At 40.1% G+C, this 27,228-nt stretch overlaps 1 protein-coding gene across 7 annotated transcripts in view; it reads right to left on the reverse strand.

Moving 5' to 3' along the window:
- Nucleotides 1–27,228, reverse strand: part of ralgapa1 (Ral GTPase activating protein catalytic subunit alpha 1) — a 76,550-nt gene that overhangs the window by 6,815 nt on the left and 42,507 nt on the right. For 6 of the 7 annotated variants that reach the window (XM_051957962.1, XM_022201656.2, XM_022201655.2 and 3 more), the window contains 3 exons: nucleotides 26,562–26,720; nucleotides 23,479–23,606; nucleotides 2,492–2,616 (listed from right to left, as the gene is read on the reverse strand). In XM_051957962.1, the coding sequence (XP_051813922.1) occupies nucleotides 2,492–2,616; nucleotides 23,479–23,606; nucleotides 26,562–26,720 (412 nt within the window). Of the gene's footprint in view, nucleotides 1–1,016; nucleotides 1,049–2,491; nucleotides 2,617–23,478; nucleotides 23,607–26,561; nucleotides 26,721–27,228 lie in introns of all 7 variants that reach the window. The other variant, XM_022201653.2, reaches the window with a different exon arrangement.

Below are 27,228 nucleotides of genomic sequence, written 5' to 3' on the forward strand. Positions count from 1 at the left end.
GCATTTTTTTGTCATTATTTTGTGTGTCTCTTGTCACTACGTGTCTTTATATGATTTTTGTAACACAAAATAACAAATTAACTAAGTTCCTCATTACAGAAACACCTCTCCAGGAAGTGTGTGAATCCCAGATCACATGACCTGCTCCACATGATGTCATTTCCTCCTGAAGGAAAGACTGGCCAGACTCCAATGCTTTCTGAGTTATTTAATATAAAGTAGAATGCGAGTCAAGTGTAACTACAATATCTTTATAAATAACATTTAATTTTACTCAACTGTATGTATAATATTTCATAAGAATCTTTCTCTAAAATGCCATGTGGTGTTTGGTCATGGGCGGCCATGTTGATTTTAGGCCTGAAAACAGCAAAAATGTCAACTTTGATAGAAAAAGCCCCACAATTCTATACTGACCCAGGTAGTGACAGATTGGGCTGTCAGTGATCACTCCTGACCAGTGTCGAGCGCAGTGGGAACACACAGCACAGGATTTCTGGAGAACAGAAAACTTTCTACTGTGTTTGGGTTCTTTCCAAATAGAAGCACGTCCAAAGCCTGGCAGTGACTACTTTATTTTCAACCCTTTAATGATGAATCATAAAGATGTGGATGATGAAGAACGTCCTCACGGATTCTCCTCAGAACATGCACTTACTTTCAGCAGCGTTTGTTTTCCTGGCACATGTGCAGTCAGCACGATCATTGTGTGTACAGGCTGTCACAGATTTTGGGCTGCACATATACTTGATCAAGTCTATCTCTTGTCTTTTTATTACAGATTCTGCTAACAAGCAAATCATAACGAGTTAAACCAAACGACACTCAGTGATGAGCAGAAAATGACACTTCCTTGTAAAGACATGCAGACCTGCTTAAACCGTAGAAAACACAGAGGAAGAAACAGAGAGAAACACAACATGGTGGAGGAATCGGAAAAGAGCGCAGGTTAGGCTGAAATGTCAGTAGCAAGAGTCAATCAGAACGGGTCGTGTCAATCATGTGACCAGGCTTACCTTTTAGCTATAGGCAAGTGAGACAATACGATCTAAAGGAGGGGGAACAAAAAGAAAAGGACGACAGTAGAAAACAAACAAACAAAAAAAAAAACAAAAGAAAAGAAAAAGAAAGAGTAAAAACAAATCAGAAAAAAAGGTGAAATTAAACCAAAACAGAAAGAGAGAAGATTTCTGATCATTGTGCTGTTAAGGGAGGGGGACCTGTGAGTTAATAACAGACAGAGAGAGAGAGAGAGAGAGAGAGAAATATATATATATATATATATATATATATATATATATATATATATATATATATAGAGAGAGAGAGAGAGAGAGAGAGAGAGAGAGAGAGAGAGAGAGAGAAATAGAGAGAGAGAGAGAGAGAGAGAGAGAGAAATAGAGAGATAGAGAGAGAGAGAGAGAGAGAGAGAGAGAGACAGATAGATAGATAGGGCTTCAGTAATTTGAGCAGGGTTTATTTCAAAGCACAGGATCATTTTATTTTTTAGATTTAGTCAAAAACAGCATCTGAATTGTGAACAGACATGATCGGCGTATTTGGACTAAAATATCAAACTGAGAAGCACTGTACTGAGTCTAACTACTGGATCCTGTGTTCTGAAATGAGCTTTGGGGCTGAACACATACAGTTCTGACCAATCAATACACAGCAATAAGCTACCGGGGCTTTTAAATGCCATACAATGATACGAGGGAACATTTGGGGAAACACGTGTGTATCAGGATGTGCCAGATGTTGTTCAGCCTCAAAGCAGGTTGATTATTATTGTACAATTATTATTTTGGACACAACAGCTGGAGAGACGAAAAGCGGTTGTCCAAGAAAAACAACCATGATCACACACATTTAGACAAACACACACAGTCACTCCGTGTCACCGTAACCCTACAAATATTAATACACTGATACGTAACTAACACAGGTCTATCTTACAGGTTACATCGATCATCGTGAAGAAATGTGAGGCTAACTAGCAGAATTAAATTACTGTAAATGATTGCCAAGTTGAATAATTAGATTTAATGTGAGTCAAAGGACAGCACGTCATTTTAAATTACACTTATCATGACACATGATTAGCCTCAGTGTAACAGAATTAACAGGATATATGAGAGTTATACACATATAAATCCCATGTGCATGCCTGGTATCTCTACAGCTGAACAGATGTGCACCCCAAAAAAGAATATTTAATTCATGTAGCTGTGGGTTTTCTATTTAGTATGCCATCTTATTAAACATTCAGAGTAAATCTTCATGTAGCTCTCTATTATGTAGGTTTAATACACTCAAAGATTTGTCATAATTTGTGTCCATATCTGGAAACTTTGGCTGGCCTAGAAGACTTTTCCTTACAAAGCTGTATTAATCACCTGAATCATGCCAGTTAACGTTCAGAATGAAATCGGTGTGGTGTATTCGTTTGGTGATGTTTCACAGAGCAAAAGCAACAGCAGTCAGGTCTTACCTGTGTCTGAGGGCAGGTGAGTACAGGGAGCAGGGCTGTAGACTCGAGCTGCATAATCCTCGAACGTGGTGGGCTCCTGGTGGTGCTGCACGATGGTTTCTAGGTATCGGGCTCGCTCCTCATAGCTGAGATCAAAAGTCAAGGCCAAACCAAATACAGGCGACAGAAACTAACAGAAAGAAGAAAATAAATGTAGATACACTGGAAAGGTTCTGATGAGAAAAGCATCATCACAGAAAACTAGGAAATAACTTTTTTGTTTGACTCTTCTATTTTATTATGTCTAAGATAGATAGCTAGACAGATAGAAAGATAGACGATAAATAGATCAATCGACGATAGAAAGATAGATTTTCCATGCTACAGCAGCAGATAGGTAAAAACAGTACAAAGAGAAGAACAGCACACAATGCACAGATATAAACACTTTCTCCTTATAGAAGGAACATAAATGTTTACAGAAAATGTTTGTTAAATTGAACACGGTGTCCTTATTTATATATCTACTTTGGTTCTGTGGGACTTCTGGTCGAACAGAATGACCCTGATGAGGTCACAATGTTGTATTTGAAATGAGAAAATTTACACAAAGCTGCAACTGTCAATCTAAAGTTAGAAAGAGATGCAAGTTTACTAAGCAGGGCAGTCTAATGGAAGACTGCATCCTGGTGGCATTGTGGTAAATGTAAGATCCAGCATTTCTGTGCAAGAAACAGAGTGATGACTACTGGATCTCACCTGGAATCTGCAAGTAAACAGGAGTGAAGCTGAACTAGTTCAGCGTATCTTCTGATGTGTCTATACACATTCCAAAAACATTTGAACAAGTGTTTCACCAAAAAAAAACCTCAGTGAACAATAAAAAGAGTCAAAGCTCCAGAAAAGCATCTTATCACTTAAAAACTGTCTCTATATGCACACAAATGGGCAACAATTAATTGAAGTTGTAAGAAAAAGCATCTATGCATGCTATTTATTAGGAATTCCAGTCAAAACCTCAGCTCATCAGCTTAACAAAGCTGTCGTATCAGAGCTAATAAACACTCAAGACAGATTCAGAATTTGAATCACATGTAGCAACACTTCAAAGCACTCAGAGCTCAGACAAAACAAAAAACACACTAAATATCAAACTCAGGCAGGAAATTGTGTGTTCATGTAGAACTTTATTGCTCTTTGTAAGATCCATCCATCCATTCTCTATACACCGCTTTATCCTCACTAGGGTCACGGGGGGTGCTGGAGTCTATCCCAGCTGACTCAGGTTAAGGCAGGGGACACCCTGGACAGGTCACCAGTCTATCACAGGGCTACATATACAGACAAACAATCACACTCACATTCACACATACGGGCAATTTAGAATAACCAATTAACCTCAGCATATTTTTGGACTGTGGGAGGAAGCCGGAGAACCCGGAGAAAACCCATGCATGCACAGGGAGAACATGCAAACTCCATGCAGAAAGATCCCAGGCCCAGGCTGGGATTTGAACCGGGGATCTTCTTGCTGCAAGGCAAAAGTGGTAACCACTACTCCACTGTGCAGCCCCCCTTTGTAAGATGAGGACTTAAAAAAAAATGTTGTTTTTTTAAAGTCCTTGAAATAGCCTCTTCTCAGAGTCCCTAAACTTTATGTGAAAACAAATAGAAATCGCCGGAGTTACAATTTGCAGAGTTTTTTTTTTTTTTTAAAGAACTAAAATATAATAATGAAACTAAGTTATTAGAATAGAGCTTAGAAATAAACCTTGAACAACCCCATGAGCTAAACAGACAGTAAATAAATGGCAGTAAAAGGAAGGTAAAACACTGACTTAAAAGAAAATATATAAAGATGATTAAAACACACAGACAGAAAACACCACGTGGTCGCTGAATAGACAGTGTATTTTACATGAAAACACTTTGCAGCACGAGCCAATTATCTCCACATCCCTGGATTTCCATGTGAGTCTACTGAGAACACTGCAGTCAAAAAAAAAAGGTAAACCCAAGCCCTTTTATCACTCACTATTACAGCGATGAATTCAAAGCGAGAGGCGCAGAGATTCAGCCGAGAGCAGAGTAAATGGAAACCAAGACTTCAACTGTCCATCTATTAGAGATAACCTCATTGATAGAATGACATTTACCCTCTCTTCCTTAGTCCTTCTCATACATCCAACCGTAATGACAGCCATATGCAGCCGCTACAGTCTCCTGGACACACACACACACAATATTCAGTCCCATCATCTCCCAATAGTATTACCGTTTGCTCAGTGAGCTCCAATAACAAGGGATTTTCAATGAGAGCAGTGTTTATGTGTGTGTGTGTGTGTGTGTGTGTGTGCGTGTGTGTGCGTGTGTGTGCGTGTGTGTGCGTGTGTGTGCGTGTGGTTGAAAAGGTGGGCTGTGAACAAGCCCATTGTGTGTTTGTAAGTGCATGTGTTACTGTTTGAGTGTGTGATGGGATTAGGCCAATGAATCTTCAGAATGAAATCTGTGTGTTTGTACCTCACAGAGTGTGTGTGTGTGTGTGTGTGTGTGTGTGTGTGTGTGTGTGTGTGTGTGTGTGTGTGTGTGTGTGTGTGTGTGTGTGTGTGTGTGTGTGTGCGTTGTGAATGGGTCAGCCATCTGTAATAGCGCCCATGGGTTTTCTATTGGGTTAGAGAGCTGGTCTATGGGCCTCAGAAGGAGAAAGATTCAGGTCTAATGGTAACTGATTCAGTTAGAGACAATGATAATAACAACAATATGGCTCCTTTAAAGTGCGCCGGCAGAATAGAGGCGAAAGAAGGAGGGCAGAGATGGTGGAAGGGTGGAAGAAGAAGCTGGCAAAGTAGAGCGGGAGAAACTTCTGCAATCTACCATTTTCTCTGATATTAACCTGATCTCACAAGGACTTCTAAAAATAACAGTTAATGGTTCGAAAACACTTTCACGAAATGAGAATACAGTCAAAGAGGGAATGAAGGTGGGAGAGAGGAAGGGCTGGAGGTTAGAGGTGCAAGGAAAGCGAGGTGCTGAGGGAGGAAGAAGAGAACTTGCAAAAAGGAGATGGGAGATAGTGTGGGTGAGAATCCTGCAGCAGCTCTGAGTGAAGGCGAGACGGGGAGGAAGATATTTAGGTAACAACACGATGCGGTGTGAGTGTGTGTGCGTTCGTGTCTGGTCATAGAGAGTTGAGAAAAGAGCAGCAGGAGTCTCACAATGAGTCTATGTGATCTCACCGTTTGCCTTTTCCTGCTTCCTGCTCCCCTGCATCGCACTTCCCCCTTCAGTGAACCGACGTGTTTGTGTGAGGAGGAGAGTCGTGTGGATGTAATGTAATTAGGAACCAGAAGCATTGCATATTCCAGCAAACAACACCTAATCATCTTCATATCGTGTTTTAAAAATGTGAGCGTGGATGAAGCAGCAGGGGAGAGAAAAAACAAAGACTGCCGCTTTATAATTTTTGAGGAGGTGAAAAGGTTGAAAGGACACCTGCAGGAAAGAAAGGAGTCTACAGAGGGAGAGAACAAGGAGAAGGAGGAGAAATACATACAGAGACATGGCACCACTGCTGAGATAAATAACAGGAACATCACTTTACTGTTCCTCACTCTTTCTCCGTCTGCCTCCTTTATCTCTCTCTCCCTCTTTGTGCCTCTCAGTGTGGGTTTCTGCCTGTGGACTTATGTCACTGTGTCTCAAACACCAACTCCCCACTGTGAACAGGCTGCACTAGGAGGGAGAAAGTTGGACTAACATGCAAAACTTACAGAAAGCACCAATATTACCTTCATCAGTGACGGTGGAGAACCACACTGTAAGAATGCTCTACTATAACTCAAAGCCTCACACTGAAAATGTTACTTGGGAAAAGTACGCAAGTGCTATAGGAAAATGTTTAAAGTAACTGAAAGAAATGATTCATGTGAGTTGCAACTGATGCCAATATTCACTACAGCTGCAAACAAACTGTCCCATTACAGAAGCTGAAGCTGTGAAATGTTACTTTAACTATTTTCTAAACACCTGATGAAGCAAACAGTCCTAAAATTATAAATGAAAGACTCTAAAGCAGGGGTGTCAAACTTTTCATCTCATGTAGGCTGGACCAGTAAACTCAAAGCATAATAACCTATAAATAACCACAACTCCAGATGTTTCCTTACATAAAACAACAAATAAAGTGAAACGCAAAATGACAAAAAACACAAGCGAAACAAAAACAAAACACAAAACGACAAAAACGAGAAATAAAATGACAAAAACAAAGACAAATGACAAAAGTCAGAGAAAAACAACAAAAAGACAAAATATTACAGAAACGAGACACAAAATGACAAAAGAACAATCTAGTATTTTACTTTTTGATCAAAACAACTTGTCATGGTCTAGAAATTATTTTAAAATCACAGTTTTACAAATTTACACTTTGCAGATAATGTCTTCTCTGTAATTTTTAGAATTTGTGGGCCGGATTGGACCCTCTGGCGGGCCAGTTTTGGCCCGCAGGCCACAAGTTTGACACCTCTAGTTCTAAAATGTATCTGGCCATCTATTTCCTGTACACTGCTTTATTCTCTGTTGGGCTATGGTGAATCTAAAATACAGATCTCTGAAATTTATAGTCAAGCACAGCACTTGTTAGGACTGAAATGTGAAGTCAGGCAAATTAATCCATCCTCCAACAGTTGCTTTGCTGCTCGATACAAAAAGAAAACTCACTGTTCTCACTTTCCATGACTGATCAACAAGAGAGGTGTGTTTGACAGAGCATAAGGGTTCTTTAAAACTGTATTCAAAGACAGTTTGTTGACGTGCACAGGAAAGAAACACTGAAAGGGAAGATTTAGTGCAAAAACAAACACAACATCAGTCGAATGGAAATATTTCTGCTACAGAAACGATGATATTAAACAAACACAGGTTGTCTGTCAGCAGTGTTGTGCGATTGTTGCCACCACACGAGGCAACATGATTCAGTTTTTGAACCATTTTATTCTCTATATGGCAAGGCAGAAACTATTCTGGAAGCCTTTGCTGGTGTTACACCACAAGAGAAAGGTTCCAAAGGAGCTTTTCAAAGATTATTTTTATGCAGATGCACTGTCCTACAAAAATCTTCCAAATAAGTCTAAAATCATTCTTTCCAAATAGTTATTCAAGTCATGTAGTGAAAATTCCTGTAGTTTTTTCACATCGCAATATACATTTTAGAAAAAGGAAACATCCCAATGTCAGTTTTTCTAATACTGTGCAGCCCGAGTACTTGTGTGGGGTGTTTTGGATACTAAATGGTGTTGAAGCTTGATGCTGAACTCCGTTTAACTGCTTCAGTTTCAGGGTTCTGGTGTCTCACTGTCCTGTCGTATTGAGCCACTAGTACTGTCATCAATCAGACCTGTGCTTTTCCTACTACGAGACTGTGAGTGGCAAACAGATTATATTCTACTGACACTATGATAGAACTACATAAAGTATTGCTACAAACTCAAATCTGACTCAAATAGTGAGAGGTAAATAGACGCCAGCTGGAAGTGAACTCAGAGTGAACATGGACATCACCAATGTCGTGGTAAAAGGTCAAAGCAGGGAATATCAGTAAAAACATCCGTGTGGAGATGTTATGCAGGTGTTTGCAGATACATAGATAGAATGTATATTCAGCTTTTCATAGCCTGGGATATTTTTAAATTACTCAGAGTACTGATTTACATAAACATGGGAACTTTAAACAGTTTGTAAAAATGAAATTTGGATCTTAGTCTTGATCTTGGTAACTAAAAGATTGTTGTGATTCATATTATTTACTTTTTTTTATGTATTTCTTCTTTGAATGTTCAGTGAAAGCTACTGGTAAACTGCTGTGAATGCTGCCATAAAAAAAAAGTTGTTGGATGAGTGGATTTTCCTCACAAAAAAAGTCTGTCTCAATTTTAAAGACACTTTTGATTGTTTCACATTTTACTTAGTTATTGTTTCTCTGTGTTCATCTGCTGAACTGTTTTCTAGTTATAATCCCGTCCTGTAAAGTATTTTGGTGGATCCCCAGCATGAAACATGCTATCCAAACAAAGCTATTATTATCGGTTGAAAAAGGTTGAAACCATTGAGAGGTCAGAGAAAGTAGACTTGCATTACGTTCACACATCTCCACCTCCATCCATTCCTCCTTCCCTCTAACCAAATGGCGGTCGCTGCTATGAAATCTGCTGTAATTGAATTTCAGATGGCTCCTCTTATTAAGTCATTAGCAGAAAAAACATCTCTCTTTCAGAGAGAGAAGGGGAAAGAAAGAGGGAAAATTATAAGGGGAGAAAGAGAGGGAAAAAGCTGGTTAGGGAGAAAAAGAAAGCAGAGCAGAGAAAGGCAGACAGATAGACGAGAGAGGGGGCGGATAAAGAGGCTCTTTTGTGTCGAATCAGAAACTCATTTCTTGTGCGTGGCTGAAAAGAGTGGAGAGAGTGAAGTGTTCGTGCCTTCCCCGGCTCTTTCTCTCCCTCTCTCTCCCGCAGTGCAGTTCATTGTAGCGGTGTTCGACTCCTGTGATCACTTCAGGCCGAGGGAAGCAGGAGGAGAGGAGGCGAGGGGAGGAGAGAGGGAGCTTGTTAGAGCATCAGGAGCCGGGCCGACCGCTGGGAGGTGTGTGTGGCAATGCTGTCTGTTGAGTGTGTGTCTGTAAGTGAGTGTACTCTATATAGTGTACGTAGCTTTACACATAAATGTGTGATGTAGGCTTCACACGTTCACCACAACTGTTAAGACAGCCTTCAAGCATTGAGTCACCGGCATAAAAAATTCTGTAAGGAATACTTTTCCATACTTCCAAATTATAAAAGTTGTTTCTAGGGTAAAAAATTGTCTACTGGAAGCATCATATTTTATCTCAATTGTATGCTTAGATCATTTTTGTGGCCATTTATGGCAAAAACAGGCAAAAAAATGATGATTTTCGGTGACAAAATTTTTTGTACTTTGATATGGAAGACAACAAATATTTTATTAAGTCAGCTAAGAGCACACAAGCAAAATACTAACCCACCCTGTTGAAATTCTTGATTTGTAAAAAAATGATTGATCCTTGTTAAAAAAAAACCTAACACTTGGGCAATTTTGACCATACAGCTTCAAAAATCAATCCCAGTATACTTTAAAATGTTGTGCAGATGGTGATTACATTATTTTGTTGATTTTGATGCTCAGACACAAGTGTTAGTTTTTTAACATGGAATTTTACATCGTTTTTTTTAAATTTCCACCTGGCAAATTTTGGGGTATTAAGGTGTTTTGTATTCCTTTTGTTACTTTCTCACTGCCTGACTCTACTAAATATAGTTAAGAAATCTTTGTTAAAGGGGAACTTTGGTTTTTTTCAACCTGGGGTCTGTTTTCATATGTCATTTCATACATGTGAGTGATGGAGAAATGAATTTTCGACATAGCTCTAGTATTTAGCCAGGCAGGCAGCTTAGCAGCTCAGCTAGCAGCTCAGCTAGCTCACGCCGAAACCGGTGTTTTGGCGCGAGCTATCGCGCGATTTCGGAACGAGATTTGCTTTCCAGCGTCCTGAGATTTGGATACAGACCACAACAAAGAGCGATCGCCAGGTAATGTGGAGGTTTTCGTTCACTTCTCATCTCTAGTATGTTGTGGGACACTCGTTGAGACTATCTGAGCCGGTCAGTGTGGGGAATAAAGCACGTTAGGGCGGACTTTGACGCGGGGGGGTAATTGCCCCATACTTTTCGCTAGCTGTTGCTGATGAACTAGTGGTCAAGTGGTATGGGGAAGAGCAGTACAGCAGGAAGACAGTTAATCAAATAGATTATCTATCTGAAAATAGAACAGATGCTGCTCGGGCAGCAAAATCACATAAAATGCTCATGCTATACCAGGAGGCACTGGCAGATCTGAGAAGTGACTGATGATTAGTAAATATACATGACCTTTGTATGGACTCTTTAAGATGTTCAGTCAGTAAATGGTATAGTTAAAGCAAGGTTTTCCATGTATTCACAGCACAGTACTTATAAATGTCAGGAATATGAATGCTAATGTTTTTGTCAATTTCTGCCTGAAGTGTCTGAGAAAAAATGGCTGTAGCTCAAAAGTGGTTAGAGATTTGGATTTCTGATTTCAAATCAGAATTCCTGAGAAAATTTTACAATAGAAAATTTATGTTTTAAATTTCCAACGGAAAGTCGAAAAAACGGTCATTTTGGCAGTGAAATGTGACTCAAAGCTTGAACCCTGTCTTAAGTGAGAGCCTTCGATACAACATTAATACAGAAGCCAAGTATTTTCCATTGTTCTAATAGTTTGATTGCTCCAATTCAAAGCCAATTCATGATTTCTGAGTTTGTGTCTGCTGCAAACTCAGCCAGCGGTCTTGTTTCTGTACAAAGAGACGTTCTGCACTAGAAAACATGACAGTTATCACCTGACAGCAAGAAGAAGAGCTACTGTGTTTAATGTATTTCAGTGGACAATGAGAAAAACTTAAGAGAAGAAACCAACAAAGACGACTAAACAGACGGTCCATGTCAGTGACCCAATTACACATCTATATTAAATTATAGTTTCCTTTACTTCTTTTAAAAGGAATCACAGTTAAATGTTGTTTATGCATCCAGAATGTACAATTCTTAATCCAAGACAAGATTTCCGCAGTTTATCAATTAAAATCTAAGACTCGTTAACACTTTAAGACCACATATGATGCAATTAAATTTTCATTTACAATCATGCAGGTCAAAGCATGACAGAAAACAATCAATAAGCCCAGCAAATATTTATGAAATCAAGAACTCACTGACATTATATCACACTTTTGTCACAACAATTCCTCTGAGTACAACTAATCAGTTAACATGACCTAGCATGACGGATTGTGAGGCTTACTTGAGTGGTCAGAGGCCAGATGTTTCTGTGTAAAGTTGCAGAGCTTAGCTAGGAAAGACTACAAAGACAAACTAAACTATCCCAAAGTGACTCAAAATGACCACAAAAAGAAACAAAACAAACACAAGTCGCGAAACAATCCCAAAAAGATGCAATGGAACCACAAGGAGACACACAATAAGCATAAAGAGAACACAAAAAAGCAAAACCGCAAAAACACAAATTTTTACTGCAAAAGGTTTGTGTCTTTCAGTGCTGAAGAATGGATGGATGGATCAACAAAATGAAAAGTTGTCTGCCATGAGCTGATGAGCCTCCAAAAAAACCATCTTAATACTTACTTAATACCATCTTAATAAGCTTTTGAAATAAAACGCAATAACTTTATTTTAAAAAAAGTTATTTCTTCGGCCATTTGGTGGCTTCATTAGACAAGTTAGTTGAGAGGCAGACAGGAAAGTAGGGAGAAGAATGGAGGGAAGACTTGCAGCAAAGGGCCGAATCAAACCCAGGCCACTGTGTTGGGGAGTATAGCTCCTGTTCATGGGTCACCTGCTCAGCCAGCTGAACTACTGTATTTTTGTACCAAATATGATATTTTTTAATAACACTCAGTGTTTAAGACTTCAAGACCTGCAGGCATCCCATAAACATGCCTTGCACGGTGTTATTGTAAACTTTATAGGCTACTGTCCCACAGAACGAGCATGTTGTACATTTTCAGACTTTTTTTAACTTCTGCCGCAGCACATCAGATCCTTCTAAAGATGAAAATGCCTTTCAGAAATGTGCAACCTATTGTGTACTCTTGTCAGACAGGTGAACAAACCACCACCCAGCTCAACAAGATGAATCGATGACATCTGTTAGCATGAAGTAAGACAATCTGTGTGATTTACTCTTCTAAAAGGTAAAAACATGGCACTTACGACAGCACAACTTGTCCATTTTCTAAAAATCGTCTACACGATACCTCTCCTCAGAAACACAGACACACACACATACACACTGTATCTCACTCGGCATCTCTCAAACACACACACACCCCCTATCTGTCCTCTCCACCCCAGGCATTGGAACAGACAACAGAGAGAAGGACATCAGAGGGATAATACAATTGGAAAAGCTTTACAGCGTGTAATGATAAACCTGTGTGTGTGTGTGTGTGTGTGTGTGTGTGTGTGTGTGTGTGTGTGTGTGTGTGTGTGTGTGTGTGTGTGTGTGTGTGTGTGTGTGTGTGTGTGTGTGTATTTGTGTGTGTTTGTGTGTGTGTGTGTTCATGCCCAAAGGAACAAGCTAATGGGTTTATATCTTTCTGTGATAGCAATGATATGGAGGCTTTGTGATTTCATTACGAGTCTATGTGTGTGTGTCCACGCACACCGAAGATGAGGACAGAGATAGGGTGGTCTAATGCACTAGTTATTGTTAGCGGACGACGCGCACGAAAGACACACACTCACATTTGCCCCTATTCATCTGCTCTTTAACCCAAAGCAGAAACAGGGACGGAGGAGAAAAAACAGACGTGATACATTAATTGGCCCCTTGTTACCCCACTATTTCACCCTTTGACATGTGTGTGTGTGTGTGTGTGTGTGTGTGTGTGCACAAACACACACACACAACCTCATTCTATTCCCTGTCACCACTGGGGAGCCCTAAAGCTGCCAGTGCAATTACAAGCTTTATTTAACGGGCACACACACACCGGGTGTTTGTGATTGTCACCCAGGCTGCAATAATAATTCTCTTATTAAGGAGACGGATCCTGTTCTTATCTGCAGGCAGTTACACATTATTCTCCTTCCACACACACATATACTGTGGCTATATACACACACATACACGAATTCTCATAATATGGATAAAAGAGGTGACAAAAAAGTAATCCCTGACCTATTGGATGTATTGTGCAGATGTTAATGACAATTTTTCTTCATGTTCACGCCATTCTTTAAAAATCTGACAGGGAAAAACGATTTATAGAACAAGTACAGCACAATAAATGAATCTGTATTATTACATCGTCTACATGTATCCCATCCATAGAGTAGCAAAGTCTATCTGAATCCTAAAAGCTCTTCTCCTTGCACATCTTTTAACAAATATAGATATTAGTTTTGTCAATCAACAGAAATTGGTAAGCAATAAAAACCTCTCTAACCCCAAAACCTGCCAGGAGGTTAGAGAGGCAAGTTATCTGCAAAAGATAAATTGATAATAGTATTTAAAAAACACAGCCAAAATATGCCACGCCTTTAAAACAGAAGGAATTGTTAGATTTGTAACTTTTAGACTGTCCTTCCACTAACCATGTGTGACGTGTGGCTTCATGTGAACAATTAACCAAATGTAAGCTATAAATCGAGATATTTTATCACGATTCATCGCTTTTACATTTCATCCAAATCATTTTATTTAACCCATGGAATATTAAAATTTTACCAAAAATCAACAACTTGCGCTGGAATCTCTAAAAAACCAAAACAACAAAAACAAAAAACTGCTTCACTTAGAAGCCGTTAGTGGCTCAGCTGCTGCTAGTCGTCACATGACACAAATTCTGTGACTGTTCAGTTGAGCTGCAGGCTGTAGACTGACAAGAAAATAAAACAACTTGATCAAAAAAAATAAATGCAGCAAGGCCCAAAAACAGAATACAGAGGAGTTCAACTTGAATATGTGCAGTGTTTCCTTGTCTAAATCAATATTTTGGGGGATTTAACTCCTGACTTGGACTGGGCAAAACAGGATGGAGATGGAACTATTTTATTCTACTTTTATTTAAAAAAAAAAGGATAGTATAGAGGAATAAATCTGTAGGATAATCAAATTAATGAACAACTGAGTAAGTCTCAGATGTGCCCAATAATGTGGCTAAAAGGTCTGAAAACTTTTTTGGTCACACTGGAAACACCTGAAGGAAAGAAACTGGTGCCTCAGAGACACACAAACACTGTCCCACTTAGCACTAATTAGCTGGATAAATAGCTTGCTTTTCTTCTAATCAAATTATTAACGGTGATTAATCATCCATCAGGTTTTCACTGCTCTCTGCAGGTTTATACCGTTCCCTCCTTCCTGCCTCTTTGAAGCCAAGGCGAGCTCATGATACCCATGATTTGCTGTGCTGCACTTGGTCTCGGCCATCCATGAGATCCCTGCCTGAATCTTAAGCACCTTGTCACATAAAAATACTTACATTCACACACCCAGCCACAAAATGCATTCACGCGCACACACACACACACACACACACTGCAGATTAGCTTGTTTACCAGTCAGAGGGGGGTCTGCTCCAACAAGGTGTGATCAAGCCACTGATGGCTACAACTCATGTGTCTGCACAGCTCTTGGTGACAGGCGTGTACGTGTGCACACAAATACACACAAACACACACACACGCTCACTCAGGCATGACATGAATCATATATTTCTTTAAAATGATGCCAAATAAGCATGACAGAAGATGAATAATCTCAAAAGTATTACACCTCACTGATCAGAAATGTGTCTTTTTAACTTTGGTAATTCCCACCTCAGACCAAACCTACAGAATACCTAACAGCCACACTGCTGTGTGTGTGTTTGTAAGCTGGGCATGTGTACTACAGTAATGAGTTAACACTGCTATTTGTACATGAAGAAAGAAGCACATGCAGATTAAAATTAAATATCTGCACAATGATAATAAAACTGATTCTGAAACTTTGTATTTGTGCACGCTGCACTTCTTTAGGGTCCTTGATTGGAAAAACATTAAAATGCACTCTACTAGTTAAAAGTTTAGATACAATTTCTCATTTAATGGCTTATATTTAATTATTTTCTAAATTGTAGATCAGTACTGAAGACATCAAAACTGTAAAAGAATACGTATGGAATTATGTTGTAAACAAAAAAGCGTTAATCTTCAGAATGAATCTACAATGTAGAAAATAATACAAATACACAAAAAGCATTAAAGGAGAAGGTGTGTCCAAACTTCTGACTGGTAGAGTATGTCTTTGAGAAATCTTTAAATATATCAAAACAGCTTTAAGAAATTAGGTGATTTTAGTTGACTTTCAACCGCTCTCAGAAGAGTCTAACCAGAATCTAAAGCTCATAATTTCTGCACACCCATCATGTTGGTCTACTTGAAAACACCGGAGACGGAGTGCTCTATAATTCAAACATCAGAGCAGACTAACTGGAACGTCTGTACACTTTCACATGTCAAAGATCACGGTGCTAATATGGGCTTGTGAAGCAGCTTGACATCCTGAAAGCTTCGCACACACAAACACACACACCTCCCCAAGGAGAAGTGGAAGAGATTAGCCGTGACCCCTCCTCTTCACCCTTTTCTTTTCATTTCCTCTATCTACCCGACGGAAACAATTAACCACGATCAGCTCCCCCTCCGCACGCATTCACACACAGACATATTCATCTCCTTACCCTTAACCGGCAGTAATATACAGACCCTTAACCTAATCCTAACTGTGTCTTTGAGCATTAAACACCACTCAGTGTATGCTGCTGATTTGCTGTCAATTAGCCGCCTTAGCTGCTCATAGATTGTTGTGTTTTCAGTGAGGAATAAATGGGTAACACATAGTCATGCATATTGTATAATATGCAGAGTTTATTTGTCACCACAGAAAGATGCAGCGGGCTGACGTTGTTAATTTGTGCCTGATTTTCTTGAAGCACTAGAAGCGTCAAAGCTTGATGCAGGCGTGATTGTAGCTTTCATTTGTGTCAAATTAAACGCTCCATCCGTGTCTGATGGGCACAGTGGAGCCTGGGGGAGGTTAAGGATAACATGACCCCATTTCAGTATCAGCAATAAGAAAATGTCTTCAATTTGTAGGGTTTTGCCCTCACCTTTCTGCCGTGGTGAGAAACGCACACTTCTTGTCACACACAGCAGATTGTAGCCTTACTGGGACAATGGGATCTATTGTGGGAGCTGGCAAAGAGAAGCCAGGCAGGCCGCTAGGCGTTTGGCTGCCCTCGGTGTGTGTGTGTGTGTGTTCTGTGTGTGTGTGTGGATATGGGGGATAATAGCGCTACATGCCCTGAGCTGCCATCATTTCACTGGGAACAGAGTGTGAAAGAGAGGGAAAGGCAGTGACACACACACACACACACACACACACACACACACACACAGAACGAACACACGCACAAACACAGCATCGCTATCACACTGAGCCATATGCTGACCCCAGCCTCAGTGTAGCTATCTCTGCCAATCAACTACTAGAGGGGATGTCCCACACACACACACACACACACACACACACACACACACACACAAACACACAAACACACAAACACACAAGCTTTAATCCTGAGTGGAATATATACATGTACACACACGCAACGTAAACACCATGAAGTGTAAATGGATAGATGATATACATTTGAAAATTCGTCCACACACAAACACTTGCTGGCAGAGTGTGTATGCATGTGTGTGTGTTTGTGTGTGTGTGTAGCAGCTTAGTATCTCTCCAACATTGTTCCCCAGAACCACAATCACCCAGGAGCAGATGGAGGATGGCCACAGCTTGCTCTTACACACACACACTGAACATCAACTAACACTTACACCATCACACACATAAACAGCACTGCTATCACACACAAATGTCTCTCTCAGACGCTAACACTGACACGCTATTTTCACATGGTAGAGTAGCTGTAGCAGATACAACTAAGTGAACTAAGTGAACGCGGTTGAATGAAGAGTCCACAGAACACAAAAGTCGATTTTAAGAAAGAAAAAACTTCGCTAGAAAATGATCAGCATTTATCATCATTTCAAACTTTACTTTCATATTACTTAAGGAACAACCCCAACCCTTTATTTAATGCTGCTCTACAGTGATTTCATAAAAAAAAAAATTGAAGTAACAAGTCAAACATTTTAAAGTCATGTAATAATTGTGGGAGTTTTTCACCCTTTTTGTGAGCAGCAGCGGAGCTCGAAAACATACAGGGATAAAACAGCTTTAGTAGTTGATTTGTACATTCAGTTCATAGTTTCTGTTAGTTTCCTCAAGAGACATCATTTACTGAAATTACTTAAACTAAAATACTGCTGCAAATTCTAGATCTCATGGCTGAAACTATGTATTTTAATTAGAAACACATCATTACTGACATCACATTGGATTTCCTCATTTAACTGTTTAAATCTGCTGTTTAATTCTCCAGGAATCCTGATATAAAAGCCTCTCCAAGGCCCCTTTATGAGGTAGAAAGTAGGAAGTTACCATCAGTCAGATATGAACCGTGCTCAGCATTAGTTGAAGTGATGAGATGAGACCAATATATGACTCTGCGGTGTGCACCTTATTTTCATCTGGCCTAATCTGAGCTCAGAGGAATTGATTTCACTGCGATAGGCAACAGGATGAATCCATTCTACTCTACTAACGCTATGCTGACGGACTGATGGAGGAGTCATTACAGGGTAGACAGTTTCTAAACCCAAAGTGATGCTTGTCAGTGCCTTACTTTGATCACGTGTGAATGCAGTGAGGGCTATATGAACGCTGTGTGCATGCATATGTGCTGGGGAGTTTTGGATTGCTTTTCTTGCTGCAGTGAGCTGATATGTGAGATAGAGCTGTGCTTACACACAGCTGCTCCAGCAGCCTGGCACTCTGTGTGAGTGTGTTGTGTGTGTTTTTGGATGGCTCTAGTCATGGTGAATGAAAGATCAGAGAGAGAGAGAAAAGGCAGATGGACTGCCCTGAGGGCCAAGAGACAGAGAAAGAGAGAGAGGGAGGGAAGAATACAGACATAAAGAGAGAGAGACAGAAAAAGAAAGAAGAGAAATATGCCAGTTAATACTAGCATACTCTTCCCTGCCAACCTTCCTTCCATCCCTCTGCACCCCCATTTACTTCTGTGTCAGACCCTCATCGAGGCCCCTTGATGTTACAATGCAGCACTCAGAATCAGACACAGTCGTGCAGCTTAATGCAGCACTTGAGGAGACTCGTGCACAAGGACATCGCACCCTCATGTGCTCTAATCCCCAGGAATGCCTGGTAAACGTTATTCATGAAATTTATCTACAAAGCTCCGTGTCTCTTGTGGCTCAGTACCATCGATTTGAACTATGTTGTGCTATTTTAACTGTGATGATTAACGTACAAAATCACAAACGTGACAAAGTTAGCCAGAGATACACCTTAAAGACTTAAGAGATTGCAATGTGGTGTGCTATGGGAATTTTTCATAGTGGCACCGTTTGTACTGTGGTAACACAGACCCAACCGTTGAGCCACTCCTGTCTGAATTAAAATAGAATAGAATAACACTTTATTGATCCTTTACAGCAAATTACTTGTAATAGCAGCATGTAAACACACAGACAACCTACAAACCCAACAGAACACCAACACTAATAGTCATCAGTATAACCATGTACATACTATATAAGTTAGAAAAAATTTATAAGTTAAAACATATGCACGGCATATAAATCACAAGTTAAAATAAGCATGTGAATTACTGTGATTGCAGCTGGTAAGAAGGACTTCCTCCTGGGTTTGAATGAGTGTTTCTTGGACATTTAACTTTAAGGAATCTGAAATGGTGTGTGACGTAAATTAAGATTGGAATAAATTGGGAAGCTAATTTATTAAAGTTTACTCGTCTTATATCGATGTCTATTATCTTGTCCTGTTCCTTTCAAAATGTTCATTAACTTTTCCAAGCAGGATTGATATTATATTATGGAGAAAACACTGGGAAGTGAAAAAAAAACTCTGAATGAAGACAGAAAAGTAAATAAATCTGGAAAAAAGATGAAAAACAGACAAGATGACATAGTCTGAAGAACACACAAGATAAGTGAATTAGACAGACAAGAGAGACAATACAGGACAAAGTTAGGGAGGAAGATGGAAATGATGATGGGAGAGACGAAGTGATACAAGACAGGAGCAGAAAAAAAACGAGGGAACAAGAAGAAGTAAAGGGATGTGAAGGCAGAGATACAGAGGCAGAGAGTTAGAGGAGGGAGACAGACAGCGACAGAAGTAGAGGGCAGAAAAGGAGGGAGAGGTGGAGAGACAGAAGAGTGGAGTAGAGCGGTGTGTGTAGCAGAGATGGAGAGTCAATAATGACTGATTACTGTAATTCAGCCTGTCACAGACATCGACCTGCTGCTACCACCAATCAATACACACCAGGACACTCGCAGACACACAAACACCTCGAAACAAGCATGCGCGCCACATGTGTGTCATCACGTGTACATGGTCACACAAACATGGACATGTAGCTGCTAAGTTGATGTCTCACATGGAAACATGAGAAAAGGCACAACTGTATAGGTTTCAACATCCCTGCACACTAATTCTAAATTACTGGAGTCACACAAGAGAAACACACAAACTGATGTCAGGACACATGCAAAGACGTGCACACGCACACACACGCACACGCAGAATGGGGTCGGGGGTGTTAGACGTGCTACAGCATCACACTGAGCCTAACAATCTCTACGTCTCTGTCCTGTGGGTGGACGCTGCAGAGCAAAAGGCAACTTCAACTTCCCCGTCTCTCCCAATGCTCCCTCTATATTCTTGGCTTGGATCACCTCCACCACATTTTTCATCTCCGAACAAAGGAGAGAGGTGGAAGGAGAAGAGAGGAGGAGGAAAAGAAAGAGAAACAATGGGACAAGACAATGATTGAGGAAGATTAAAACTGGAAAAGATGAGAGAAAAGGGATTGAAAGATGGAGTACAAGAGGCAAGCTGGGAGTAAAGAGAGACAAAGCACTGTAGAGGAAGGCAATGACGGAAAAGAGAACAGAGGAAGGACAGAACTCTGAGAGGAGAACTAAGATGTGATAGAAATAGGGGGACAAAGATAAAAAATAATTTCAAAACAGTTATTTCAATTTGAAAAAGGTTTGCCTGGACTATATGGTTAAATTTTTGCATCTACAGTAGCTCTCTTTGAATAAATCGGGGACTAGCGTTTGCTCTAAGTGAGCGCTTGTTTGACTTTAGGAAAGAGATACTGTGGGTTTACTTTGTGTTGCTTTATGGGTTGTAGGTGAGTTGTTTGATCAGTGTCTCTCCTGGAGACAGTTTTAATGTGGTGGAATCGCATTTTAAAAACAATGCTACCCTTGCACGTATAAATGCAAGAAAGCCTGTAAAGAGTTAATATTTTGCTTTTTGGGGTTTTCCTTTTCCTTAAGTGAATGCAGAGTATGAGAAAAATAATATGAGTTTTGAACATTAAAGCATGTAAACATACTCTAATAGATTTTAGAAATAAAATGTGAAACTTACAAATTTGGCAAAAATGTCATGCCACTCTGCTGAGAAAGAAGAAAGATAAAACATGCTTTACATGAAGGAAAAAAACCCAAACATCCTTTATAATACTTCAGAGATGAATGTGTATGTCTTGGTAGAACTTGTGTACAATAATATTCAACAAAGCACCTTTGACTTGAGCTGAACAATTGATAAGGAATGGCAATGATAGTAGCTCCTCTCTCAAGATGAGAACTGTGTTTTGTTTCTATTTTATTATTAAAAGTTGGGCAGAAGATGCTGCTAAACAAAACATGGAAAGGTTTTGTGCTTCTGTGATTTCTTCTTGCATGAGCCTTGGCTGGTTTAATGACTGACCTGCAAAAGCTTGAAGCAGCTCTTTATTGTGGTGTGGATTTAAATGAGAATTCCTGCGATCACATTTACAACTGTGGTGTTTAACCTACATGTAGATGAACTCTTTAGATATACGAGAAAGAAGCAGAAATTTAAAAAGATGTGCAGACAGACAGAGGAACAGCATCAAACTGCTTTAAGTGCAGCTTAGAATAAATTCCAATGATGAGCCAACTTGCCTCAATGGGGGATGCCGTTACCTCGTATTATGAGTGTTTCTGAATGCACGCTGTTTAAACAACTGTGAATGAATCTGCATGTCTTTATGCGGATGCACTTGCATCGCTTGTGTCCACATGAGTGTGTATGAGCGTGTTGGATGCTTGCCTGGATGTGTGTACATGTCTGTGTATGAGACCAGGGAGCAAAGTCCCTCATTTAGAAACAGCATTAGAGAGGAGAGTCATCGATAAGTATTGACCGCCGGGCTTCTTCCAACCAAACTACCATCACATCGGATCAAGCAGACAGACTGTATACACACCTGTCTGTCTGTTTCTCTTTCTCTCCTGCACACACAGAAGCATGCACGCAAACACACACCAAATGTGTATCCCAACTTCTGCAGCCTGGACGTGCACAGCAGACGTGCACACTTGATATATAGCACTTCAGAGCCAACTAAACACAGCTCTATCACAGTAGCACTTATATTCTGAAAGCCAAACAGCACTGGACATTGATTTGCTATTCTTAATCCTTGAGCTGAGCGATAACCAACATTCTCGCTCACACAACCATGTGCTAGGATTTCAACAGCCCTCACAACTGTACAGGTACATTCTCACAACTCAAAGTAGGTTAGCAAAGACTACAAATAAGTCATTTTACAAGAGTTGTCTAAGAGAGTATTTCAGATTTATGCAAACGTGCTGAAAATAGTTTTATCTGAAGTATTTAATGGCTTACGATTTCAACAAGAGCACTAAAAAGTACAAATAAACACAAAAGACAACTGAGAGGCATCTCATACTGACTATAGCAGCTGATTCCTAGCCATACTAGTATGCAGTAAGATGCTAAAGCACAGATTCTGCTCTGTTTAGACGGAGACGAGGAAAGAAGAAAAAAATACAAGAATATCAAAAGTGTAGTCAGTTCAGAAATGTCAATGTCAGCAACAACACCTGATTAAAGCACATCACCCACAAGACATATTTAGCAGTAATATGTTGACCAAAGACGATTGAATCTCAATGAAATCTGCCAGCATGTGGTGATAAACTGTGACACAAAGTGGAGGGGTACAGATTAAACTACTCCCAACTTCAAGGCGTCATGAGTTATACACAGTACTATGTAGGTTACTAATAGCTTTAGGCAAACTGACTGTGCTTGGTGGAGAAAAATTGAATTCTAGGGCAAAAATGGATCACAGGGACAAAACTGGTTGGGCCACTGATGTTACCATAAAGTGTGTTTGCTGTACACAGCACAGTATTAGTCAGAAAATACTGTAAAGTGAGGACATTTTCAAAAATAATGCCAGGAATAGTTTTTGTTCATCAATTAACTTAAGCACAATAACCAGTAGAAAACCTACACCGAACCCATATTTGCTGTGGCTACCCTTTCGAAGGTGGAGCAGGCAGCCATACAGCAGCTCATAAAAACAGCTGGTAGAGTCATTGGAGATATCACCACCATCTACACCTTCCCGCTCCCTGAAACCAAATCATCTGGGACTCCTCACACCCTGCCCATCATCCCTTTCAACTGCTACCATCAGGGAGTAGGTTCAGATCCATCCAAGCAAGAACTTCCAGAATGGCCAACAGTTTCTTTCCACAATCCAGAAGACTTCTCAATAACAGCACCCCCGCCCCCCCCGCCCCCCCCCCCCCCCAAAAATGCAAATAGCATTTATTTGCTATTTTTAGCATTCTAGATTTCTATTTTTCTATCAACGCTTTAATTTTATTCATTACAGACTATTATTGCTGTGCTTAATGACAATAAAGAACATTTGAACTTTTAATTCGAAACCAGCGCCAGTTCTTCTATTTATCTTTGCCTGAGGGGATCTTGATCATCTCCTTTTGTTTCTGTTAAATCATGATTTTTGTCGTCACTGAAATATCTACAGTAATCTGACTGTAAAGACAGAATTGTTGTCCTTTCACTTCAATAATTATATAATTTGATCAATTATTGAAAGAACCACTCAAATCTACATATTCTACATCTTAAACTGTTCCTTTAGGTTACTAATTTGTGCCTCTAAATATCAATCAGTTTGTGGCAAAAAGGCTTCACAAAGTAAACTACTGTACGTCATTAAGAAAATGCTACCAATGCTGCTGGAGAAAGAGATAAAGCAGGAAAGAAAATGAGCTTGGCTTACCTTCCTTTGGCTGTTGATCCTAATTTTTCATTATTTCTTTACAAAGCGGATCAAAGGATACAAGTTCTGGTACAGGGGAATGAGGGATTTGAGAGCTCGGCTTGCATTGATGGCTGTGGCTCTGACCATGGTCGGCAAAATCTTCATATCCACGATGGCACCGTCAAACAGCGGACCAAAGAATGGCACCTACAGAGAACCAACAAGCAGACAGGACAAAGCAGGCATTAGACAGACTGAAGTTAACATTAATAATTTCATTTTATAGTTAATAACGAACTGCCCTTTTTGGACACAGAATGCTGTCTGGGAGCTGCTGGGTTTTAGTGAATCACGACTGACAAGGAATGATTGACACAACAGATTTTTTTTAATGACAATATTTGATTCAGGCTATGGCTTTCTGATTCAATTCAATACTTTGCTTGTGGAATCCACCATAGAGACTAATGTTGGGCTTTTTATTGAGTTTATCTGCAGATCTGGTCTCCAAGCCATGCGCTGTATGGCTGAACACATGTGCTTTCAGGACAACAACCCAAGGAATATCTTATCTAACTTGTTTTTAGATTCATGATAATTCAATATTTTTCCTTGCAGAATGACTGAAAGAGAATATGATTATGTCATTAGTGCTGCGGTATCTATGTCATACAGAAAAAAGCAGCATTTTATTGTGTTAGCTCTTGTTTGAAATAGAGTTATTCCATCAGTGCTGTGGTATTAATGTCTGTGTGTTTTAGAGTGATACATTAACCAGATCAGCAAGACTCGAGGCAAGACTCTCTCTAGGATTGTTAGTCAGTCTGGATGAATATCTGTGAGGTCTGGTATGAAACATTAAAGTCTGTTTCAAACCCTCTGCATGTTTCCACTTTCGGGTTGATTGGACTTTCCAAATCTACACAGTGTTCCATCATCAAAAAACATCTAGAGCTGCAGAAATAGAAAATTAATTGACAACAGTTTTAATAATAATTATTAATTGATCTCTTAAGTGAGCAGACATAAATTCAAAACTTCTCCCATATGAGAATCTGTTGCTTTGTCTGTTTTACATCAGAAATTGAATTTAAGAAGTCTTAACCTAATAGTTGTTTTTTCTGGAGCTTTAAATTGCATCTCACAGCCTCCTTTAAGGGCTGGAGTTTGCTAGTGAAAAAGTGTGACATGATGTCACTTACTGTTGTTTAATCCTGACCGTTGTTTGCTCTCTTAGAATTTATTTTTGATTATTTCACTGACTGTCAACTAGGGTTTAACCTACTTGGGCAGAGCTGGCCCGTTTTAGCCGTGCCATGCTGTGCCCAGCTGTGATGAGATGGATTTGCTCTGCAGCATCACAGCAGGTGGGAGCTGCACCGAGCCATGCTGCAGTGGTCCTGTGTGGCAGCAGAACTTCCATGTCCACATCATGTAAGTCCCCTCCTCTGTTCTCAGCACCGTCCCAGCTGTGCAACTGACTAGAGAGAGACGAGGAGACTGGAGGCTCTGAGTTCAGAACTTCAGCAGCTTCTGCTTGCATGTTTGTGGTTTGCAGTTTAGCTTCATCCCTGAGTAAAACACAGCTCATATCTGAATGTACATTCAGAAATCTTGGGTAGTTCAGGGAAATTTTCCCCATTTTGTCCAGCTTAAACACTGTTGCAAGTCTCATCGTTTGACTGATTATGGTTGTGCATGTCTCAGATCAGTGACGTGCACAACACATGCACAAAGACATGACAGGTGGCTGCGAGTGACTGGGAGGAAAAGTTTGCCTATGTGGAACTAATTAGCTCAACTATTGTCTTAATTTTGGTCTGTTTTTGGCACCATACAACATTACTCAAACTGTGCTGGCCATTTCTCAATACCAAGCATGCAAGTCCGTACTTGGAAGTACTGACTCCTGAGAACTGGAGAACGCATCATTAATGTACAGCTGGAACATCAGCGTACTTGATGACCACCACGGCTCATCTACTCCGATTATTTTTACCAGACATGTCACATATACAGTCCGCGCTCCAAAAGCGGCTCACCAAATGGTCCATTTTCAGCGACTTTACCAAGTGTCAAAATTACAAAGAAGACATTAACTATAAATTGCAAATTTGTAAAACTGTAAATATATAATAATTTCTAGACCTTGACAAATTGTTTTGATCATAAAGTAAACACTATATGGTTCAGTTCCAGATATCTGTGACTAAATGTTGTGTTCCTTTGTCGACACTCTGTGATCTGGAAGTTGTAATGCACGTCTAAAGGATCAACTGAGGCGTAATATTGTTGAAATTGAACTAATTTTTCTTAAGAAATTTCAGGATGATCATAATGTTTTGTAAAAAGACAGTTCATTAAATGTGAACACTTTCAGAATGTAAATTTTTTAAACTAAAACAAAGGTAAAAGTTGGAGTTGTTGTTATTGATAGGTTTTTATGCTTTGGTTTTACTGGTCCGGTCCACTGGAGATCAAATTGGGCTGAATGTGGAACCTGAACAAAAATGAGTTTGACAGAAGTTTTTTAGCAGCGGACCTTCCGACAGCAGCCGACCACGCGAGTTTCGTGTTGCGGTGACGGACTGGCTTGGCTCCGTGCCAAATCAAATTTTCAAAATCATCTGGTGGGCCAGATATTATTCCTGATGGGCCAGTTTTGGCCCGCTGGCCGCCAGTTGCCGACCACTGGCTTAGACTGATGCAGAACTTTGATTTTTATTGGTATTTGGTCATAAAGCCAGTTATAAATGATGCTAAACTAAATTCAAGAGTTCAACACATCTACTATGATTCATTCTAAAGGGGAGACAGCCTCGTGGCAATCTGTCGGCACTCAAAGAAAAGTTTTTGGAATTCATGCTCTAAATTTCACAAAAAGCCATCTAAAAGTTCCAGTCGTGCCATACACATAGTCATACCACTGTGATGAAAATGATTACACTGATTGGCCAATGATTTCCACTAAAATTACATGTATAGTTATTACTCATTAGCCCAGTGGGGGAATAATTACCACACTGTGTTTTAATAATGAGCTAAATGTCCTGCTGTTTCAGAGGCGTGTCAGAGTTTCAGAGGATTCTAGAGAAACACATATGGAAGGAAATTTTTTCCAAAAAGGGCAGTTTATGTTGTCAGTATGATTATTGTTTATACCTCTGGCTTTTTTAGGATATGGATGGAATACATGTGGTTCTTCATGGGGTAGATGATGATCAACACGTCTCCAAACTCAGTGGGAATGATCCCTCTGCGGTAGTCTCTGGAATGTTCCGACCAAACGATGTGAACTTCGTCGTTGCCCAGGTGTCGAAGCTGGAGTGGCGGGAGGTGGAGAAGGAACAAGACCGACATTAATACTAGAATCAAATAAACATTCATATTATGATTTTATGCAGCATAAACAACACAAACTTAGCCAATGCAACAAAACACACACACACACACACTGCAGTGGATAGTCTGTATCCATCATAAATCCAAGGCTTCTGATTTTGGGTGTGTGCTTAGTGTAGGTGGCCCTGGGCGTGATGGAGTGAGTGTGTGAAGATGGAGAGGGGACAACAAGACAGAGTGAAGCCCCGGAAAGATGGAGTATGGGCTGGATGACAGATGGGATCATGTGTGATGCTGTGTGGTGATGTGTGTGTGTGCAGGGTTCACGTTCACTCAGCAGGCTACAGTCAGGGCTGGTGACAGCTCAGTCATTAACCTTGATGACTGCCAACACACACACACACACACACACACACACACACACACACACACACACACACACACACACACACACACACACACACACACACACACACACACACACACA

This window comes from Acanthochromis polyacanthus, chromosome 1 (assembly GCF_021347895.1).
Source record: "Acanthochromis polyacanthus isolate Apoly-LR-REF ecotype Palm Island chromosome 1, KAUST_Apoly_ChrSc, whole genome shotgun sequence".
In the NCBI taxonomy this organism is placed as follows: Eukaryota; Metazoa; Chordata; class Actinopteri; family Pomacentridae; genus Acanthochromis; species Acanthochromis polyacanthus.